General features: G+C 42.0%; 3 protein-coding genes across 5 annotated transcripts in view; 1 reads left to right on the top strand and 2 right to left on the bottom strand.

The window, feature by feature from the left end:
- The window catches only part of LOC105287853 (furin-like protease 2), a 279,497-nt gene that overhangs the window by 245,761 nt on the left and 17,288 nt on the right, over nucleotides 1–16,448 (top strand). For all 3 annotated transcript variants that reach the window (XM_011353679.3, XM_011353680.3, XM_011353681.3), the window contains exon 3: nucleotides 14,161–14,265. In XM_011353679.3, the coding sequence (XP_011351981.2) occupies nucleotides 14,161–14,265 (105 nt within the window). The remainder of the gene's footprint in view (nucleotides 1–14,160; nucleotides 14,266–16,448) is intronic.
- LOC113562401 (golgin subfamily A member 6-like protein 22) lies at nucleotides 2,655–4,679 on the bottom strand. The gene has a single exon (XM_026971833.1). The coding sequence runs from the start codon at nucleotides 4,500–4,502 to the stop codon at nucleotides 3,627–3,629; it is 876 nt and encodes a 291-aa protein (XP_026827634.1). The 5' UTR covers nucleotides 4,503–4,679; the 3' UTR covers nucleotides 2,655–3,626.
- Nucleotides 4,808–7,984, bottom strand: LOC113562400 (uncharacterized protein PF11_0207-like). Its single transcript, XM_026971832.1, has one exon. The coding sequence runs from the start codon at nucleotides 6,190–6,192 to the stop codon at nucleotides 5,164–5,166; it is 1,029 nt and encodes a 342-aa protein (XP_026827633.1). The 5' UTR covers nucleotides 6,193–7,984; the 3' UTR covers nucleotides 4,808–5,163.

Below are 16,448 nucleotides of genomic sequence, written 5' to 3'. Positions count from 1 at the left end.
TCCCGTAGGTTACAATTCTCCTTACATACTAACTTACACTACATTATAACTAACTTAACAACTAACTTACACTACTTATTCCTTGCGAACTTGCACAAACACCCAGGCATTCGTGCACGTCCGCACCCCTCGTGTACACACACACACCCATTTTTGGACTTCCGTTTCCTCTTGCCTTTATTATATATTATTTCTATTAAACCACTACTCCTTCTCTCCTCCCTCTCTCCCCCCCCATCTTCACCTTCTCTCTCACCCCTCTCGTTCATACCATCACTCACTCCATCTTCCCCTCCTTCCTTGCACCACCTACTTCTTTCCTCTTCCAATTCTCTCATCCACCCTTCTCCCTCCCCTTCTTGCCCTAACACCCAACTCACCGCACCCTGCCAGCTACCTCCCCCTACTTTCCAATCTCCTGCATTCTTCCCATATATGCTCCCATGACTCTTTCTCCATTCCACATAATCTACACCTTTTCTTTTCTTCTCCTTCCCAGTATCTTCCCTCTTTCACCTCATTTCCTAATCTGAACCTCGCTACCCTCTTCCACCTACTCTCTCCCCACCCCTTCTTTAAATACCCCGGAATTCCCTCTCCTTTAACAATCTTATACCACCTATATTATAATTCGACCCCATAATCCTTTCCCATCTTTCCTCTTTTTGCCTTTTTCTTTCCCTCTTCTCTATCTCTTCATATACCCAACCTCACTCCTCTCTCCTTCTTTCTAGTTCCTCCATTTTCATACCTCTATCCTCAAAGTGCATTCTTCTTTCTTTCTCCCACCCCTCTCCTCTCTTACCCCTCCTCTCTCTCTCTCTCTTAACTCCTCCCAACACTTCCTCGCCAACTCACTTCCTCTCTCTTCTTCCAGCCTTCTCTTAAATCCCCATGCCCTTCTCCCTGCTCTCCCCCTCAATTTATCCCTTTGCAGCTCTTCTCTCACCAAATACCCCGGCGTCCTACTGTCCACTCCTAAAATCCATCTTAGGTATCTTTTCTCCAGTCTTTCTATACATTCCCTCTCCTTCCATCCCCATATCTCCACTCCATATCCCAACACCGTCCATACTAACTTATCAAACAGCCAAATCCTTCTTTCCCAATCCTTCCCAAACCTTCTCTTACCTATATTCCAAACCTGCCCCATAACTATCGCCGCTCTTCTCATCCTATCTTTCACATGTTCTTCCTGTCCTCCATTTCTTTGCAATTTATAGCCTAAATATCTAAAAGCCTTCACTTCCTCCAATCTTTTCCCCTTCCATCTCCAATCCTTCTTCCCCATCCTTCCCCCTCCTTTCCTGAATCTCATTATTTTCGTTTTCTCCACATTTAATTCTAGTTTCTTCCTCTCTAAATATCCCTCCATTCTCACTAACATACTTTTCATCCCCTCTTCCTCCTCTGACAACAAAACCACATCATCAGCATACGCCAATAAATATATTCTTTCTTCCCCTATTTTTACTCCTCCCCATTTCACTTTCCCCGTTTCCTCTTTCAAGTCTGCCATCAATATATTAAATAGTATCGAACTTAATGGACACCCTTGTCTTACCCCTCTCGCCGTCCGAAAACTATCTCCCACTTCCCCTCCCACCCTCACTTACTCTTCGTTTCCCTGATTATTTCTTCTACTCTACTTACTAACCCCTCCCTAATTCCCTTTCTCTTCATTGCGTTTATTAATACCTCTCTATCTACCATATCAAATGCCGCCTTCAAGTCTATAAACAAGGCTGTTAATTTTCCTCCCTTCTTACTCAGTTGTCTATTTATTAAATAGTTTATAATATACAGGGTGTTTTTAAAAGGTCTGGTCAAACTTTAACCACAGATGCTACGTATCAAAACAAAGCAAAATGTCCATATAAACATGGGTCCGGAAATGCTCCCCTTCTGAGATAACACAAGATAAAGTCACTTCATAGGCTTCTTTGGCTCGATTACTGTAGTAATGTTTTTTTTGTTTCGTCGCGGAGAAAACCTGCGCCAGGTTCGATCCCGGCCTTGGGGAGCGGGGGATATGGGGATTGTTACCACTCTAAAAATCCCGTCGTCGCCTGCCTCGAGCGAGTGGCGGAGGGACACCGGAATCTCTCACGAAAACGCCGTGAAGTCCGTCCTCGCCTACGAGGAGTGACGCCCAGTTGCGCACAGAATAAATCGGACACAACAGGTTTAGTGAATCGGACACGGACCCAATCGGACACAATAAGAAACGGACACAGTGATAATCGTACACAACGCTAATCGGACACAGTGGCAATCGGACACAGTGGTTGCCAATTGCACACAGTAGGAAACGGACACAGTGGTTGCAATCGGACACAGTAGGAAACGGATATACGATGGTTGCAAACGGACACATGTTCCGTGACAGTTTCATTCTAATAAGGAAGAGTCACAATTAGATGTAGAGTAAACATTGCTTTGTCTTGCAAAGTACATGCGTGGATACAGTGTGGATACTTTCCCAGTATAAACTTTCTTTAATATTATTAATTGTTTATACTAGAAAAGTATATGCTTGAGTGGAAGAGCACGAGGAGACGGGCTTCGCCCGTCACCTAGTACTCTTCCACATAAAAAAAATAACAAAACTTTGGGGTGACCAAAAGTACTGTGTGGAAGTTACAATGTAGAACTTTGCTTTGCGTGGAACCTCGCTTCATATACTCTCAGCATATGCTTTCTAAATTTATTAAATATCGCACGTATGCGCAAAGTAAGCATGGTACCATCGCTACTCCATATAAAGAAATAGAAATAGAAAAGTCCTTACAAGTAACATTTCCAGGTTAGGAAAACTGTCACGGAACATGTGTCCGTTTCCTACTGTGTCCGTTTGCAACCATCGTGTGCCCGTTTCCTACTGTGTCCGATTGCAACCACCGTGTGTCCATTTCCTATTGTGTCCGATTGCAACCACTGTGTGTCCGTTTCCTACTGTGCGCAATTGGCATTGTGTCCGATTAGCGTTGTGTACGATTATCACTGTGTCCGTTTCTTATTGTGTCCGATTGGGTCCGTGTTCGATTCACTAAACCTGTTGTGTCCGATTTATTCTGTGCGCAACTGGGCGTCACTCCTCGATTCTTAGAGTGATAAAAATCCCCATATCCCCCGCTCCCCCAAGGCCGGGATCGAACCTGGCGCAGGTTTTCTCCGCGACGAAATAAAAAACAACATTACTACAGTAATTGAGCCAAAGAAGCCTATGAAGTGACTTTATCTTGTGTTATCTCAGAAGGGGAGCATTTCCGGACCCATGTTTATATGGACATTTTGCTTTGTTTTGATACGTAGCATCTGTGGTTAAAGTTTGAGCAAACCTTTTGGAAACACCCTGTATATACTATCCAGTGTACCTAATCCTTTTCTAAATCCCATTTGATTCCTCGCTAAAACATTCTTTTCTTCTAGCTCTTTCATCATCCTGTTCGCTAAAACCATCACATATATCTTATAGATTGTTGTCATCAATGTCACTCCTCTATACTCCTCCACTATCTTCCCTTCCCCTTTTTTCATAATAGGCACAATCACCCCTTCCTTCCATCCGTCCGGCCATCCTTCTTCTTCCCATACTCTATTAATAAAATTCCATACCCAATTCTCTACTTCCTCCCCCCATATTTCCATGCTTCATTTGGAATTCCATCTTCTCCTACTGCCTTACCTTCTTTCAATTTCTGCAAAACCTCTGTTACTTCCTTTCTACTTATCTCCTCCTCCTCATCTCCTCCTCTACCCTCCATCCCCCTAACCACTCTTCCTTCTACTTCTCCTAATAATCTCATAAAGTGTTCTTTCCACTCCTCCATAACTTTTCCATCGTTCACTCTCTTCCTCTTGTTCCTATCCTTGTTTATTATCTCCCATACCTCTTTCTCTCCCCTCACCTCCACTGCCTTTTTCTCCCACTTATCACTTAATTCCTTCTTCTTTTCCTCAATTAATTGTTTGTATTCCCTCTTCCTTTCTCTATACCTCTCCTCATCTCCTCTCTCTTTCCTCCACAATCTTAATTCTCTTCTTACCTCTCTCTTTTTCTTCTTACATTCTTCGTCCCACCATTCATCACCCTTTTTCCTGCTCCTTACTATCTTCCTCTCTGCAGTTTCCATCGCCTCCTTGAACCTCTCTTCCATCTCTCTCCAATCTTCTCTTATCTCCCTCTCTCTCATCTCTATTGTATCTATACATTCCTTAAATTCCCTTCTTCCCTTCTCATTCCATACTCCTCTCCAACATTTTTCCAAACCTCTCTCTCCCCTTCTCTTCATCCCTGTTCCTTTTATCATGACCTCTATCGGCTGATGATCTGAGTCTATCTTATCCCCTATCTTCATCTCCGCTATTCTTTCTCTGACTTCACTATCTCCCATTACATAATCGATTACAGTACACCCTCTCCCTCCCGTAAATGTATATTCTCCAACTTCATCTCCCTTACAATTTCCATTAAATATGCTCCATCCTCTTTCCTCCATAAAACTAATCAACGCTCTTCCTTCTTTATTTATTTTCCCATCCTTCGAATTCCTTCTCTCTCCTTCCTCCTCTTCTATTCCTGTAATCTTCCCTCCCTCTTTACCCGTCCTTACATTAAAGTCTCCTCCAATTATAGTTTTTATCTCTTCCCTCCCCCCTTCCTACCACTCTTCTATTCCCTCTAAGACTTCTTCTATGTTCTCTTTTACGTAAACTCCCACTACTCTCCATTTCTCATTGTCACAACTTATTCTTCCCATCATTATCCCTTCCTTGTCTTTCTCCACCTTCAATCCTCTTTCTATCAATTCTTTTCTTACTCTCATAACCATCCCTCCCATTGCTCTTCCCTTCTTATTTTTTCTCTTAGCTAACTGCGCTTCCCATATATAGGGTGTCCCGGGTTTTAACCGACAAACTGCGGGAGCATATTCTACTAGTGGAAATAATATCCACTAGGTAAACATCTTTTACTTTTTTGCCACCCTTTTTCATCTGCTCACGTCTCTGATAATATCATCACGTCCCACTCTTCTAAACCTTTCCAAAATTCCTTATCTTTGTTAAACAACCCCGCCACATTCCAAAAGGCCACCTTCCATCCTTCCTTCCCCTTCTCCCTTCCTCTCCTCTCTCCCATAAATTCCCCCCCTTCTATTCTTATATCTTCAGTCTTACTTCCTTGTCCTTGTCCTCCCCTTCCCCCTGAATTCCTAATCTGAATCTCCCTCTCTCATCTGTCAATACTTCCTCTTTCTCATCCCATTTCCACCACTTCTCATCTATTTTAATTTTCCCATATCCTATCCACACTCTCTTCCCATTCTTTTCCTCTTCCCTCGCTATTTCCTCCAACTTCCATCTCATCCTTCTCTCTTTCCAAGTCCAATCATCCATTATCCTCTCTTCTCTCCCTCTTAGATTTTTCTTCATTAACATCACCTCTCTTTTTTGCTCTTCGTTACTTAATTTTACTAGAATTCTTTCCCTTCCTTTTCCTTTATCTCCTCCTATCCTTCTGCACTCTACCATCTCTCCTTTCGCCCCTATCCTTTCCAACACTTCTCTTACCGCCTCTACTCTCTTCCCTTCTTTCACTTCAACTTCTCTCATCACCACATTCCTCCTCCTTTCCTCTCGATCCTTTATCTCCATCCTTCTCTCTAGCTCTATTACCTTATCTTCTAGACCATCCCTCTTAACCCCTTCTACCCGCATATCTTCCCCCTTCTCACCTACATTCTCTATTTTTAATTCCTTCACATCCTTTTCCAACTTATCTATCCTACTCTTCATTTCCTGTCTCTCTTTTCTTCCTGTCTCCTCCTGCTCCTTCAATTCTTTTCTCAATTCTTCTACTTCCTCTCTCATCTTTTTTCCTTGCTCCCTAATCTCTCCCTTTACCTCCTCTTCTATTTTTCTAAGGTCCCCTCTTATTTCCTCTCTTAGTTCATTAAACAACTCCTTTAATCCTTCTCTCCAGCCTCCCTCATATCCTACCTTCGTCCTTTCTGCCTCTCCTTCCTTCCCTCCCGGCGATCTCGGCGTCTTACTTTCCCTAAAAATCCCCTCCTTTCCTCCTTCTAATCCTTCTAACGTATCCTCCCTTTTTCTTTTCCACATCTCTTCCACGCTTCCAAAGCTTGCCCTCCTTACCTCTTTCTTTATCGCACCTAATTTCTTATCCATACTCCCTTATCTATAACTTCCTTTCTATCTTTCTATTTCTATGCCTCTCCTTTTATCCCCTCTTCTATCTCCTTAGTCTGCGCCTAATACACCGCGTCACCTCTATCTCCCTTCTCAATTTTATCTAATCTATGCCCCAATCTCCGCGCCTAACCTCTCACTCTTTCCTTCTCTCCTATTGTCACCCTCGCTCACCATTAACTTTTCTTTCAAGCCCACCTCCACTCTCACACACTCTCTCACCTTCCTTCTCTCTCCTCCTCTCACTCTCTCCTTCACCTCTCTCTATTTCGCCTTCCCCAAACCGTTAAATATCCTTCTATGTTTCGTGTGTCACTCTGATCAGCACCGAAAACGGAAGTCCTCCATAAAAGATTATAAAACTGCAAAAATGTAGCTTCACTCGTGTGTGATTTTTGCAAACGCCACATGTGTGTTTTTGATATGAAACACACACGGTATTATCTATTATTTTATTTATTCTACGCTGCGTTTCATATTTCCCTTTTATCTTTTCTGTTTTGCTCGCACTCGATGAATGATTTCTCGATGTTCCTTTTGCCGTTAAATGTCAAACTGTCGATATCGAACTCATCACCGGGTCGAATTTTGCGTTCGTGATTCATACAGGATTGGCAATCAATCAACATTGCAAAAAAGTGACATCAATGATGCGCTACATCTGACTATCATTTTTTAACAAAGAGTTCTTCTCTTTTCGGCTATAATAATTCAGTTACCTTCCATCATCGATATTTCCCCGATGTGTTATTAAACGCGAAGCGTCAATCCGTTTAAAAATATCCGTTACAATTTGAATAAATATCGCACGTAATTTCACCGACAATTAGCGTAATGCTGGGGAAGTATTATAATTTCGGCACAAACAGTTTGCAGAAACCTTTTCCGTCCATAGAATCCCTAAATATTTTATAATCGCGCTATAAATTTCAGATATGAGATGTCACTCGTTTTAACGCTGTTAAAAGATAATATCACGAAGGATATTGCTTTACATAAATATTTTAAGATCAACCGAACATTGCGTCGCGACGATTTCTGCATTTTAGCGCCATTTAGGATTTGCGTCGCCAAGTGTCATCTGAATTTAACTCAGCATTATCAAATATTTAAGCGTATCATCATCGAGTGCGGCAGAAATCAGAGAGGGAACGGTTTTATCCGCGCCGCTTCACACACATAACGTAATGCTAACGTATACGCGGCTGCGTGACGGCAGTGGCGGCGACGTTGAATAGAGGATCGCGGCAACGATATCGGCAGTACGTGGCCGGCATTACGTAACGAGAGCCGGTCTGCGATCGAGGATTTTGCGGTGCACAGACATCCTCGTGAACGAGCGACGTGAATCGGAGCGAGCGGGTCGCCGCACGCGCCACGAATGCGCCTGCGATGCAATTTACGCGATACTCCATCGGCGCGTTGCACGCGATTCCGATTCGTGCCTGCGTATGCACGCATGAATTTCGCGTTGCGATGGGATGTCACGATAAGAGAACTCTCGATCCGAGAGTCCTCGTGTTGAAATAGAAAAAATGAAGCTGTCCTTTCCGGATGAAAATGGATGGAGCCCGCGGATGAAACTGATGTGTTTCATCGATGAAGCGCACGAATCGCTGGCAAGTCCTCGTCAAGAATGTAGACGACGTGCGCGCGGACGTAAAGATACTCCCAAATATGAATGTCCAAGCTGGCAATTTTGAACGGAATAATTAATTTTTGAAAAATGACAAAATTAATAATAAATATTAATTTTGTCATTTTTCGATAGCGATTATGCGCGAGTTAGAAAATTATTTTGACGTTTACGAATAATTTTCGATTATTAAATATAATAAAAGCAATGATTATAAGTGAAAAAGACACGTTTTCTATTATGATACATTTGCATTTACATCTTAGAGGTAGTCGAGCAGTCTCCTCTTTCAGTGAATTTTTTACAGAAAGAATTGGCGATTCAATCTACGGAAGGATAATTCTATTGTTTCTCGATAGTCAATTATCAAGTTCTAAAGCGTTTGTCACGCTTCTAACCAGTGCCGGTTTTAGCAACATTGGCGCCCTGGGCAAGATTATGGCGCCCATGGGAAAATAATTTACTTTATATTGCCTAGAGTTCTCTGCTATTAAAAATACTGTAAACTCAGAAATGGAAAAGTTCTAGCCGTTAGAAATTTTTTCTTTTCCGAGAAGTTCTGAGTTGATGATATCATTATTTTTTATATTGCCTAGAGTTCTCTGTTATTGAAAATACCGTAAATTCAGAAATGAAAAAGTTCTCGAGTTAAAAACTTTTTTCTTCTCAGAGGAGTTCTGAGTTGATGATATCATTATTTTTTATATTGCCTAGAGTTCTCTGTTATTGAAAATACCGTAAATTCAGAAATGAAAAAGTTCTAGCCCTTTGAAATTTTTTCTTTTCCGAGAAGTTCTGAGTTCTTGATATCTATATTTTTTATATTGCCTAGAGTTCTCCGTTATTGAAAATACCGTAAACTCAGAAATGAAAAAGTTCTAGCACTTAGAAATTTTAGCCTTCAGTGACCTTGAATGATTTTGACCCGTAGATCAATGTGCGCATCTTCAAACGCTCTACTAGATGGTACGTAAAACCCATACCATTTAAAAAAACGAAGTTGACCTTTATATGACCTCTACGCGTCCACCTAATAAAAAACTATTTAGACACATTATGTGTCCCTCGAAACCATGCAAGTTTGGTCTGACACATTTTTTTCTATCACCAATAACAGCCGAGATATTCAGGTGGCCTGTTTTAAGTGCCTCACCCTGTATATACATACAGAACGTTCATGTTGTGTACAATTAGTAGATTTGTACAGAGGCCCAAAAAGGGCATTGCCGGTTCGAAACGGTAGTGAAATTTTTGAAATTTTTGAAATTTTCAAAATTCGCTAATAAAATACTTCTGCCTTTTTGGGAATTTTCGATATCGCTGCTTATGAATCTGTAGTTAGATTATAAAAATTTTTAGACTTAGCAATTTTTACTAATCTAAACGGATATAAACGAATGCACGCATATGAAAATTCAGAAAATTGTCCTTTAGCTTTACTCAGAGCTAGCGGCGCCCCTACAGATCTGGCGCCATGGGCGATCGCCCTACCGCGCCCTACCCTAACACCGGTACTACTTCTAACATTCTGATTAAAATGTGCAAAGGATCAGAGATCGATTCTTGAACTTCTTGCGCTCATGTTCCTTTCGGACGTTAAATCTTAACTACCACGTGATGACAACTCGCAAGACTATGCGCATCCCCAGGGAATACCCGCGTATGTCGCGGATACGCCACCGGTTTCGCCGTGTATGGCCGACGATAACCCGCAGGTCACCGCAAACATTCTTTAGCGGTTTGATTTAGCGGCCCTCTCAAACTATACGTACTCCGCCAGCTCTTTGCCTGTTATCTAGCGTTGTTCGGAACGCTTGTACCTCGCCGCCTTCTCCTCTTCCTGCTGCTCCACCTCCGTTGCAATGCACGTCCGTTCACCTGCAGTTTACTACCCCGAAACGAACCGGAAGCAGCGGAAGTATACGTGCGGTCTAAAGGCGCGTACAAACTGTGCAAACGCCGTTCTCGAGCGCGGAGGGTGAAGTTTACATTTGCGGCCATGTTAGAGACGCACGTTGCACGAAACGCGCTGTTTGACTATTGGGTTTTTAATGCAGGCGTACTTTGGCACTATTTATCTTGTCTTTCGAGCACTGACCAAATGCGCTTCTATTTGATTAACGCGAACGTTGATCGAATGGTTGCACGGAGAAACTGTTAACGTTTCGGTAAATAGTTTCTCTGTGACAGCGATGTTTGTTTTAGCTTGAAAACGATCATTTAGAAATTTTGCTAACATGTGCTTTCAGTAAGGGCTATTAATTGCATTAACAAAAGATAACGTTGATACATGTTCCAACGGTAAAATTAACTGATGATGAAATAGATTAGTTTAAATGATCAATTGCGATTTCTTGCGATTCAGCACACGTTAGAACAATATTTCGGTTATACTGTGTACACACCTTAACGGAAGCTTATTGCAGACGCGGGATGATAAATCGCTCGTCCTATCTCTTCTTTGGATCTTATGACTCCGCGCTATGTACCGAATCCCACGGAAACGGCTCGATAAATAAAGTGTATTTAAGTACGCCATCAAAGCGCGTTCAGCTCACTGGAAGAATCATCCTGATGTTACAATTAAGTTCACTCCAGTTATCGTCTAGCGTCAGATTTACCTGGTCCTGCGCATATGTACAGAGCCAAGTTGTGAAACTTTTATAAAAATTGGAAACGGCAAGACGTCAAAGCTCTTAAAAACATGCGAGAATGTACGATGAATGTCTGTAAGATTGCATCTTACAAACTGTCCTGCGCGCTTCTATCGTATTAATTTTTAATAGCAGATCCTTTGACGTATTTGGCCGTATGAACATCGTCTTTTCCTTGGGAAAAATGTCGAGCAGCTCGAGGATGGAGAGAGGAAACGAATAAGATTAAAATATTTTGATATTTCTGTAAGCAGGTTTTATAAATTCTGCGAAAATGAAACCAAAACATTTGCTAAAATTTCAAGTATAAAGCTTACTTGTATATTTACAATCGACTTTATTCAGTCACGACTTGATGTATTTGCATATCCTAATTTCATTTAATCACGAGCTACAAGAGTATAACTTGGGATACTTTTGCAATTAATTTTTAAAATAGAACTCTGTAAATGTACAGTATATATCTCAGAAAAAGTAACGTTTCCAGCAGAATGGACATCTTTTGCACTAGGTCATACCGCAATTTTCTCACAGATTGCGCCGTACGTTCTACACAGGACGCTTTGTCCTGACACTCTCTGTTCAGGCCTGTAACAAGGCCCGTTCGCTCGCCGCTGGCATATCTATTTCGCCGTTTGCTCCTGAGAGCGCTACGAGTCCCAGAGTATTAATAAATTGTGCTGCATTGTTCTCCGTTCTATGCCAGTTTCCCACCTCTGCGTCGCTTCTTGCATCCACCATCGCATCGCCACTGCTCTCATCCATTCTCTCGTCTTTTTACTTGCTCGTTCGCAGCTACCGCGACGAGTATCTCCCATCGGGATTACCGGCAACGTGTTGAAACGTGAGTGAAAATGTGTCAGTTCCAGAAAGCTATCAGATAGATCTAGAATATTTCGCCAAAGTTCTGGCGAGAAGTCCAAAAAGCTCCGAGAAAATTTGCCGAAATTTGGCGAGGTCTTACTAGATTCAATTAAATCCAGCGAGATCATGGAAGGTCCGACGAGATTCAGAAACACCAGAATTGGCCGCCAGACTCATATCGCCTACAGCTGTTTAATCGATATTACCGAGTTCGAGTTGCGCGAATTTGTTCACAGCAGAAGGCTACAAAGATAATACGCGCGCGGAAGTTTCTACGCTAATCGCACCGGAAACTAATCAGTTCAATTTGCCGAAGTCTATGTCAGTTTATTGCATCGCCTTCCCGCTGGAAGCTGGAAGCAAAGCTTTAATGGGGCGGATGACGTAGAGCCCGAGAAGCAGGTCGGGGGACTATTACTCATCGCGACCGGTAACAAACGCGCGGGGAAACTCTTCCGGGGAGTCTACAAGTCTTTAGACGCAGTGAAAGATCGCGTCAAAGTTCGGTGCTTCGTCATTTTTACTAGCGACGACGTGACCTCGCGTCTATGTCGTCGTCCTCGCGAAGGAAGGAACTCGAATACTCAATCGTCGGTAACGACTTCAAAGGGAAACGGTCTGCGTGTTCAATCGAGGTCGTTAAGGCTGTCGCGCATGACTTCGTTTCGAACGTACATCTTCGAATTTCAGGAACACATAAGACATTTTAGAGATCATATGAGTGCAGCTGTAGGTGCCTTCAGACATTTTCCCGGGAGTTGAGAAAATTCGCGTAAATCTAAAATTAATAAATTAATAAATTAATAAATTTATATATCTAAAATTCCGCATGGTCGTGCGAGAATTTTGGTGGACGTCATTTGGTCGAGGAAGGTGGAAGCCCTCGAGCGAGTCCTTGCCTCAGCCTTGTGAAATTTGAGTCATCGAGCTGGCGTGCCATGCACAAGTTGGATGTAAAATTACCGATAGAATACAGAAATATGCGAACGAGCCTTCTGGTGTTGCTGCTGGCCAAGTTGTAACGCTACTAGCTGAAACTGGCAAAGTGTGTTCCATCAAGAGATAACGATAGTTTCGGTTTTCCGTGTCGTCTTGCTCTTTTCTCCATGCAGCGTGTGGCGATTATTGAAAAATGCATCACTGGAGAGAGGCTTTTTAAATATTGCTTTAATACGCGAGTTCACAGTTTTCCAAGTAAATACGCGTAATATATACATCATAGTTTCTGAGGAGATCAAAATGGCCAAAGTGAAAGAACTGGGGCGGCGTAATTTCCTTTCACTCGGAAGAGAGATAACTCGGGATTGAGAGGAGACGGGTGATGCACTCTACCACTCCACGGCTACTTAGATCCTCGAGAAGCTCGGAAGAGCATTGAAGTAGTTGTCTCGAGCCTGCCGCAAAAATTTCGGGTACTCGATGGCGAAATGAAGCCCCGTGCTTCTTCATTCTTTTCCTTTTTTTTGCAACTTGCGCCCGACTTGTTCGTGGATTGCTCTTCAATTTTCAAGCCGCGAAGGAGGGCACCGCGAAAGAATTTCAAGTAGGCGACACGTGTAAACCATCGGCGGCGCAAAAACAGCTTCGGGAAGTGATTCTGCTTCCTGGCACGGTGCAGTTTTCGTCGATTTTCGTTCCGGCTAGGAAAATTCCGCCGGTGAAAGTTGCACCGTGTCGGTGGCCGCCTTCTTACAACTTCTTCTTCTTCTCGAGTCAGAGAATATTGAAGTGACGTGAAAGCTGCGTTTGTAAATAGCGCAAGAGAGACATATCGAACATCAATTAGACTCTATTGGGTTTTATTAGAATTAATTTGGACAGATATGTGTAGGAGAAAACAGTTTATCCTTTCACGTACTTCGTGGCGGATGGACGCTAATGATGATATCGTTACAACGCTAAAACTCCAGTCTTGCCTTTACCACTGCAAAGCTGCTTTTGGGAAAATGTTCCAGTAATTTAATTAAGGTTAACGATGCCCGCCGGTCGGAATAGTTTATTAGTTGTTCTCGATATATGTTCCCATAATGCTATTGGAGCGTGGTGTAGAATTATCGACGATCATTTCCGCACACTAACCGCCAAACCGAAACGTCGCCACTCTGCCCGCATACGACGTACTCTATACGCGTATAGATATAATTATAATCGTCCGGCGTCCAGTAAACTGCCAATTATCCCTAATGGATCGCATTAACTTCCGAAATAGAGCTCAATACCGTAAGCGTGTACATCATTCATTAATGTTCTGACAGAAATCACGAATGCCTTTGATGTACTAATATCAATCATACACAGCTGAAAACTTTTATATTATATTTAATTCTTATATTATATTTATATTATATTTAAATATTTGAAAACTTTTATATTACATTTAAAGCGATCAAACCAAGCTGCCGTTGAACTCCTAGTATTTGTTATTAAAGGAAATTACCTCCGCCTTGCCTTCACACATGTGACGACTATATCAGCTATCGCGATCTATCGATCTATCTGTCTGGCGCGATAGTGTCCGCAGGCATTTATCCGTCTGCAGAAAACGCGGCGATGAATGTAGATGGGATTTAACAAGTTTCGCCATATAATTCAGGAACGGCAGTTTGGGAGTTACTGTCAAACTTTAGGTGAAACGATATCGAGTCACAATCGAAACGCCATTGAAGAGTCACGAAAGAAGGAAACTTGCGAAAGCGAGCTCTTGTCTTGCTTTGTTTACGCTCGTGCGATGGTACTTATTCTGTCGTTTTTCTTAAATCAGTATAGTGAAGACGCTTTATTTTTTTATTTCAGATCGGCGCTCTGAAAAATTACTACCTCTTCTCTCATAAGCGACTGCACAAGAGGTCCCTCACTGTGAGCGAACCGCATCACAAGGCGCTCAGAGATGAACCGCGGGTAAGTCGATGCATCCTTGTACTCCGCTAATTAAGAGACACTAATTATCAGATGTACAGTCGACGCGCTTTGCTTTATGCTCAAAAGAGTAAGATGCTCTGCTCGGGAAGATTCTAGTAGATTTATTTCAAGCCCTGTGAGAGAGAAACTCAATTAAAATGTTACGTAATTTTCGAATTGAAGATCTCGCTCTGTGAAAAAAGGAAGCTAATAATTAAGTGTAAAAAGTCAAGTAAGAACGTATAATCAGTATAGACAAAGATGAATGCCGGGATAAAATAATCATTATCGTAAATACAAGACGCATATTTAGGGGCTAGACGTTTTACGAATTTATTGGACAGTCGACGCGTTAACGAGCCGATATCTACCGACTCCGATTGTTAAAAGCAGAAAATTCAGCGATAAGTTCGCCTTATGAGAACAGTTACTTGGTTACTTGGTAGAAGCCGAAGGCTTAATGATCGGTTAGCGCAAAAGCCAAGCGCGTTTCGACAAACAGCTTAATTGGCTGATTTCGCTTAAGGCACGTTAACGATCACGAGGAACGCCGCACGTTCTCGCGAGCGAGCTGGATGTTTGGGCGATACGAAAGCGGCCTAAAGCGAAATTGTAGGCTTATAGGGATCATAAGTAAGATTCCTGGCTAAAGGAAACAATGCGATTGTATTCTAATGATGAAATCAAGGATTATGAACTCTTAACGGCTTCTCGATAATTATTAAATGCATCCTCGCACCAGTTTATAGTTACTAATTTTAATTTCATTCCTGAATATTCGTAAAATTGTTCTAATTGCCTCATCTTATCGGAAAAAGATTACTCTTTCATTTCTGTAACGATATTGGAAAAGGCCAACGTAGACCCGATATCAAAGAGGGTAAATTTTGCGCTGCAATGTTTTCAGAGCAAGCTATGTCAAAATGTGTTGTGTAAATAGTGCCATCATAAAAGAATTGCTTTTTTTCTCAAAACACAGCCCTTGTTAGCTTTTAACAACATTATTTGTCAGTTTGCATGCTGTTTTCTATCGCAGAATGGTCCGTTGCCGCGTCAGAGTATTATATTCAACGATGTACCTCACAAAGATCTTCTCTTTTTAATTTATTAAATTTTATCATGACGTGCTTCAGTGTAGTGTGAAGAAATTCAAAGATGAAAAATTGTTTCATAACTTTGCGAAGCGAGATGTATTTTGTGCAATAGAGAAACATTTTCGAAATTGATTACAGCAATCATTCTTCCGAATATTTTCTTTTTCAATGGAAGGAAAATAAACTTTACTTACGGGATCTTATTCGGCGGCGGACAAGCCATAAATCCGCAGTGACCACAAATAATTGATGGAATTCCATGATCGATGAATTTTTCGAATTTTTCGCTACAATATCATCTTGGTATCCGCGCGGGAAATATCTAGCGAATGCTTTAAGTGCACTCCCCGAGAAGCCTGAGCGTCCCTTCTCTCACGAGGACGTGGCAAAATATCCTACTGTTTCGAGAGACAATATTGTCGTCGCCGCGTTTTCCGCCATTGTCCTCCTCCCGATAAGCTGCTCCTCGATGTGGATGAAAATTGCAAAGTGGAAGGGCGGACAAAGTGGTCGGAAAAATATCGCTCCGGTGAGAGAGGAACACAGTTCTTCATATGCACGCACGGGGATTGCCGCGATAGGGCGATATAACGTTAATTATGAGCTACGCTCGGACAGCACGTGATCGCGGGGAAAAAATGCCATTTGCACCGGATGTGCGGATGTAGCTTCCGCGCGAGATACATTTTTTCCCGAACGTCGCGCTCAGAGATCGCTGGGATTTATGGCTGGCAAAGCCATGCGACCGAGAGATCTCTTTCGCTCCCTGGCGATTATAACCGGCTACTTATTAATTGTGCAGAACGCTTAATTACCCGCTTAATTGCTCGTTGAAAAAATAAAAGAAACTACTGTCCTATTTTTTACTCGTTTGCTTTGCGCATGTATCGCGTAACTCGTATTAAGCGAACAAATCGTATGTGGAGATACATTTTTCATCAAACGTCTAAAAACAATATTTTATATTATTTCAAAATATGAAGAAGAAAGATATTACCAAAATATCGGGAAAAGGTATTCTTGAATATTCACTTTCAACGTTTGCTGTTGAGATGACCTGACAGATTGTCCGAGTTTGCAAGTTAAAAT

The sequence above is a fragment of the Ooceraea biroi genome, chromosome 8 (genome assembly GCF_003672135.1).
Source record: "Ooceraea biroi isolate clonal line C1 chromosome 8, Obir_v5.4, whole genome shotgun sequence".
Lineage (NCBI taxonomy): Eukaryota > Metazoa > Arthropoda > Insecta > Hymenoptera > Formicidae > Ooceraea > Ooceraea biroi.
Note: the sequence above shows the minus strand (reverse complement) of the source record. Positions and strands in the feature narration are given on the sequence as shown.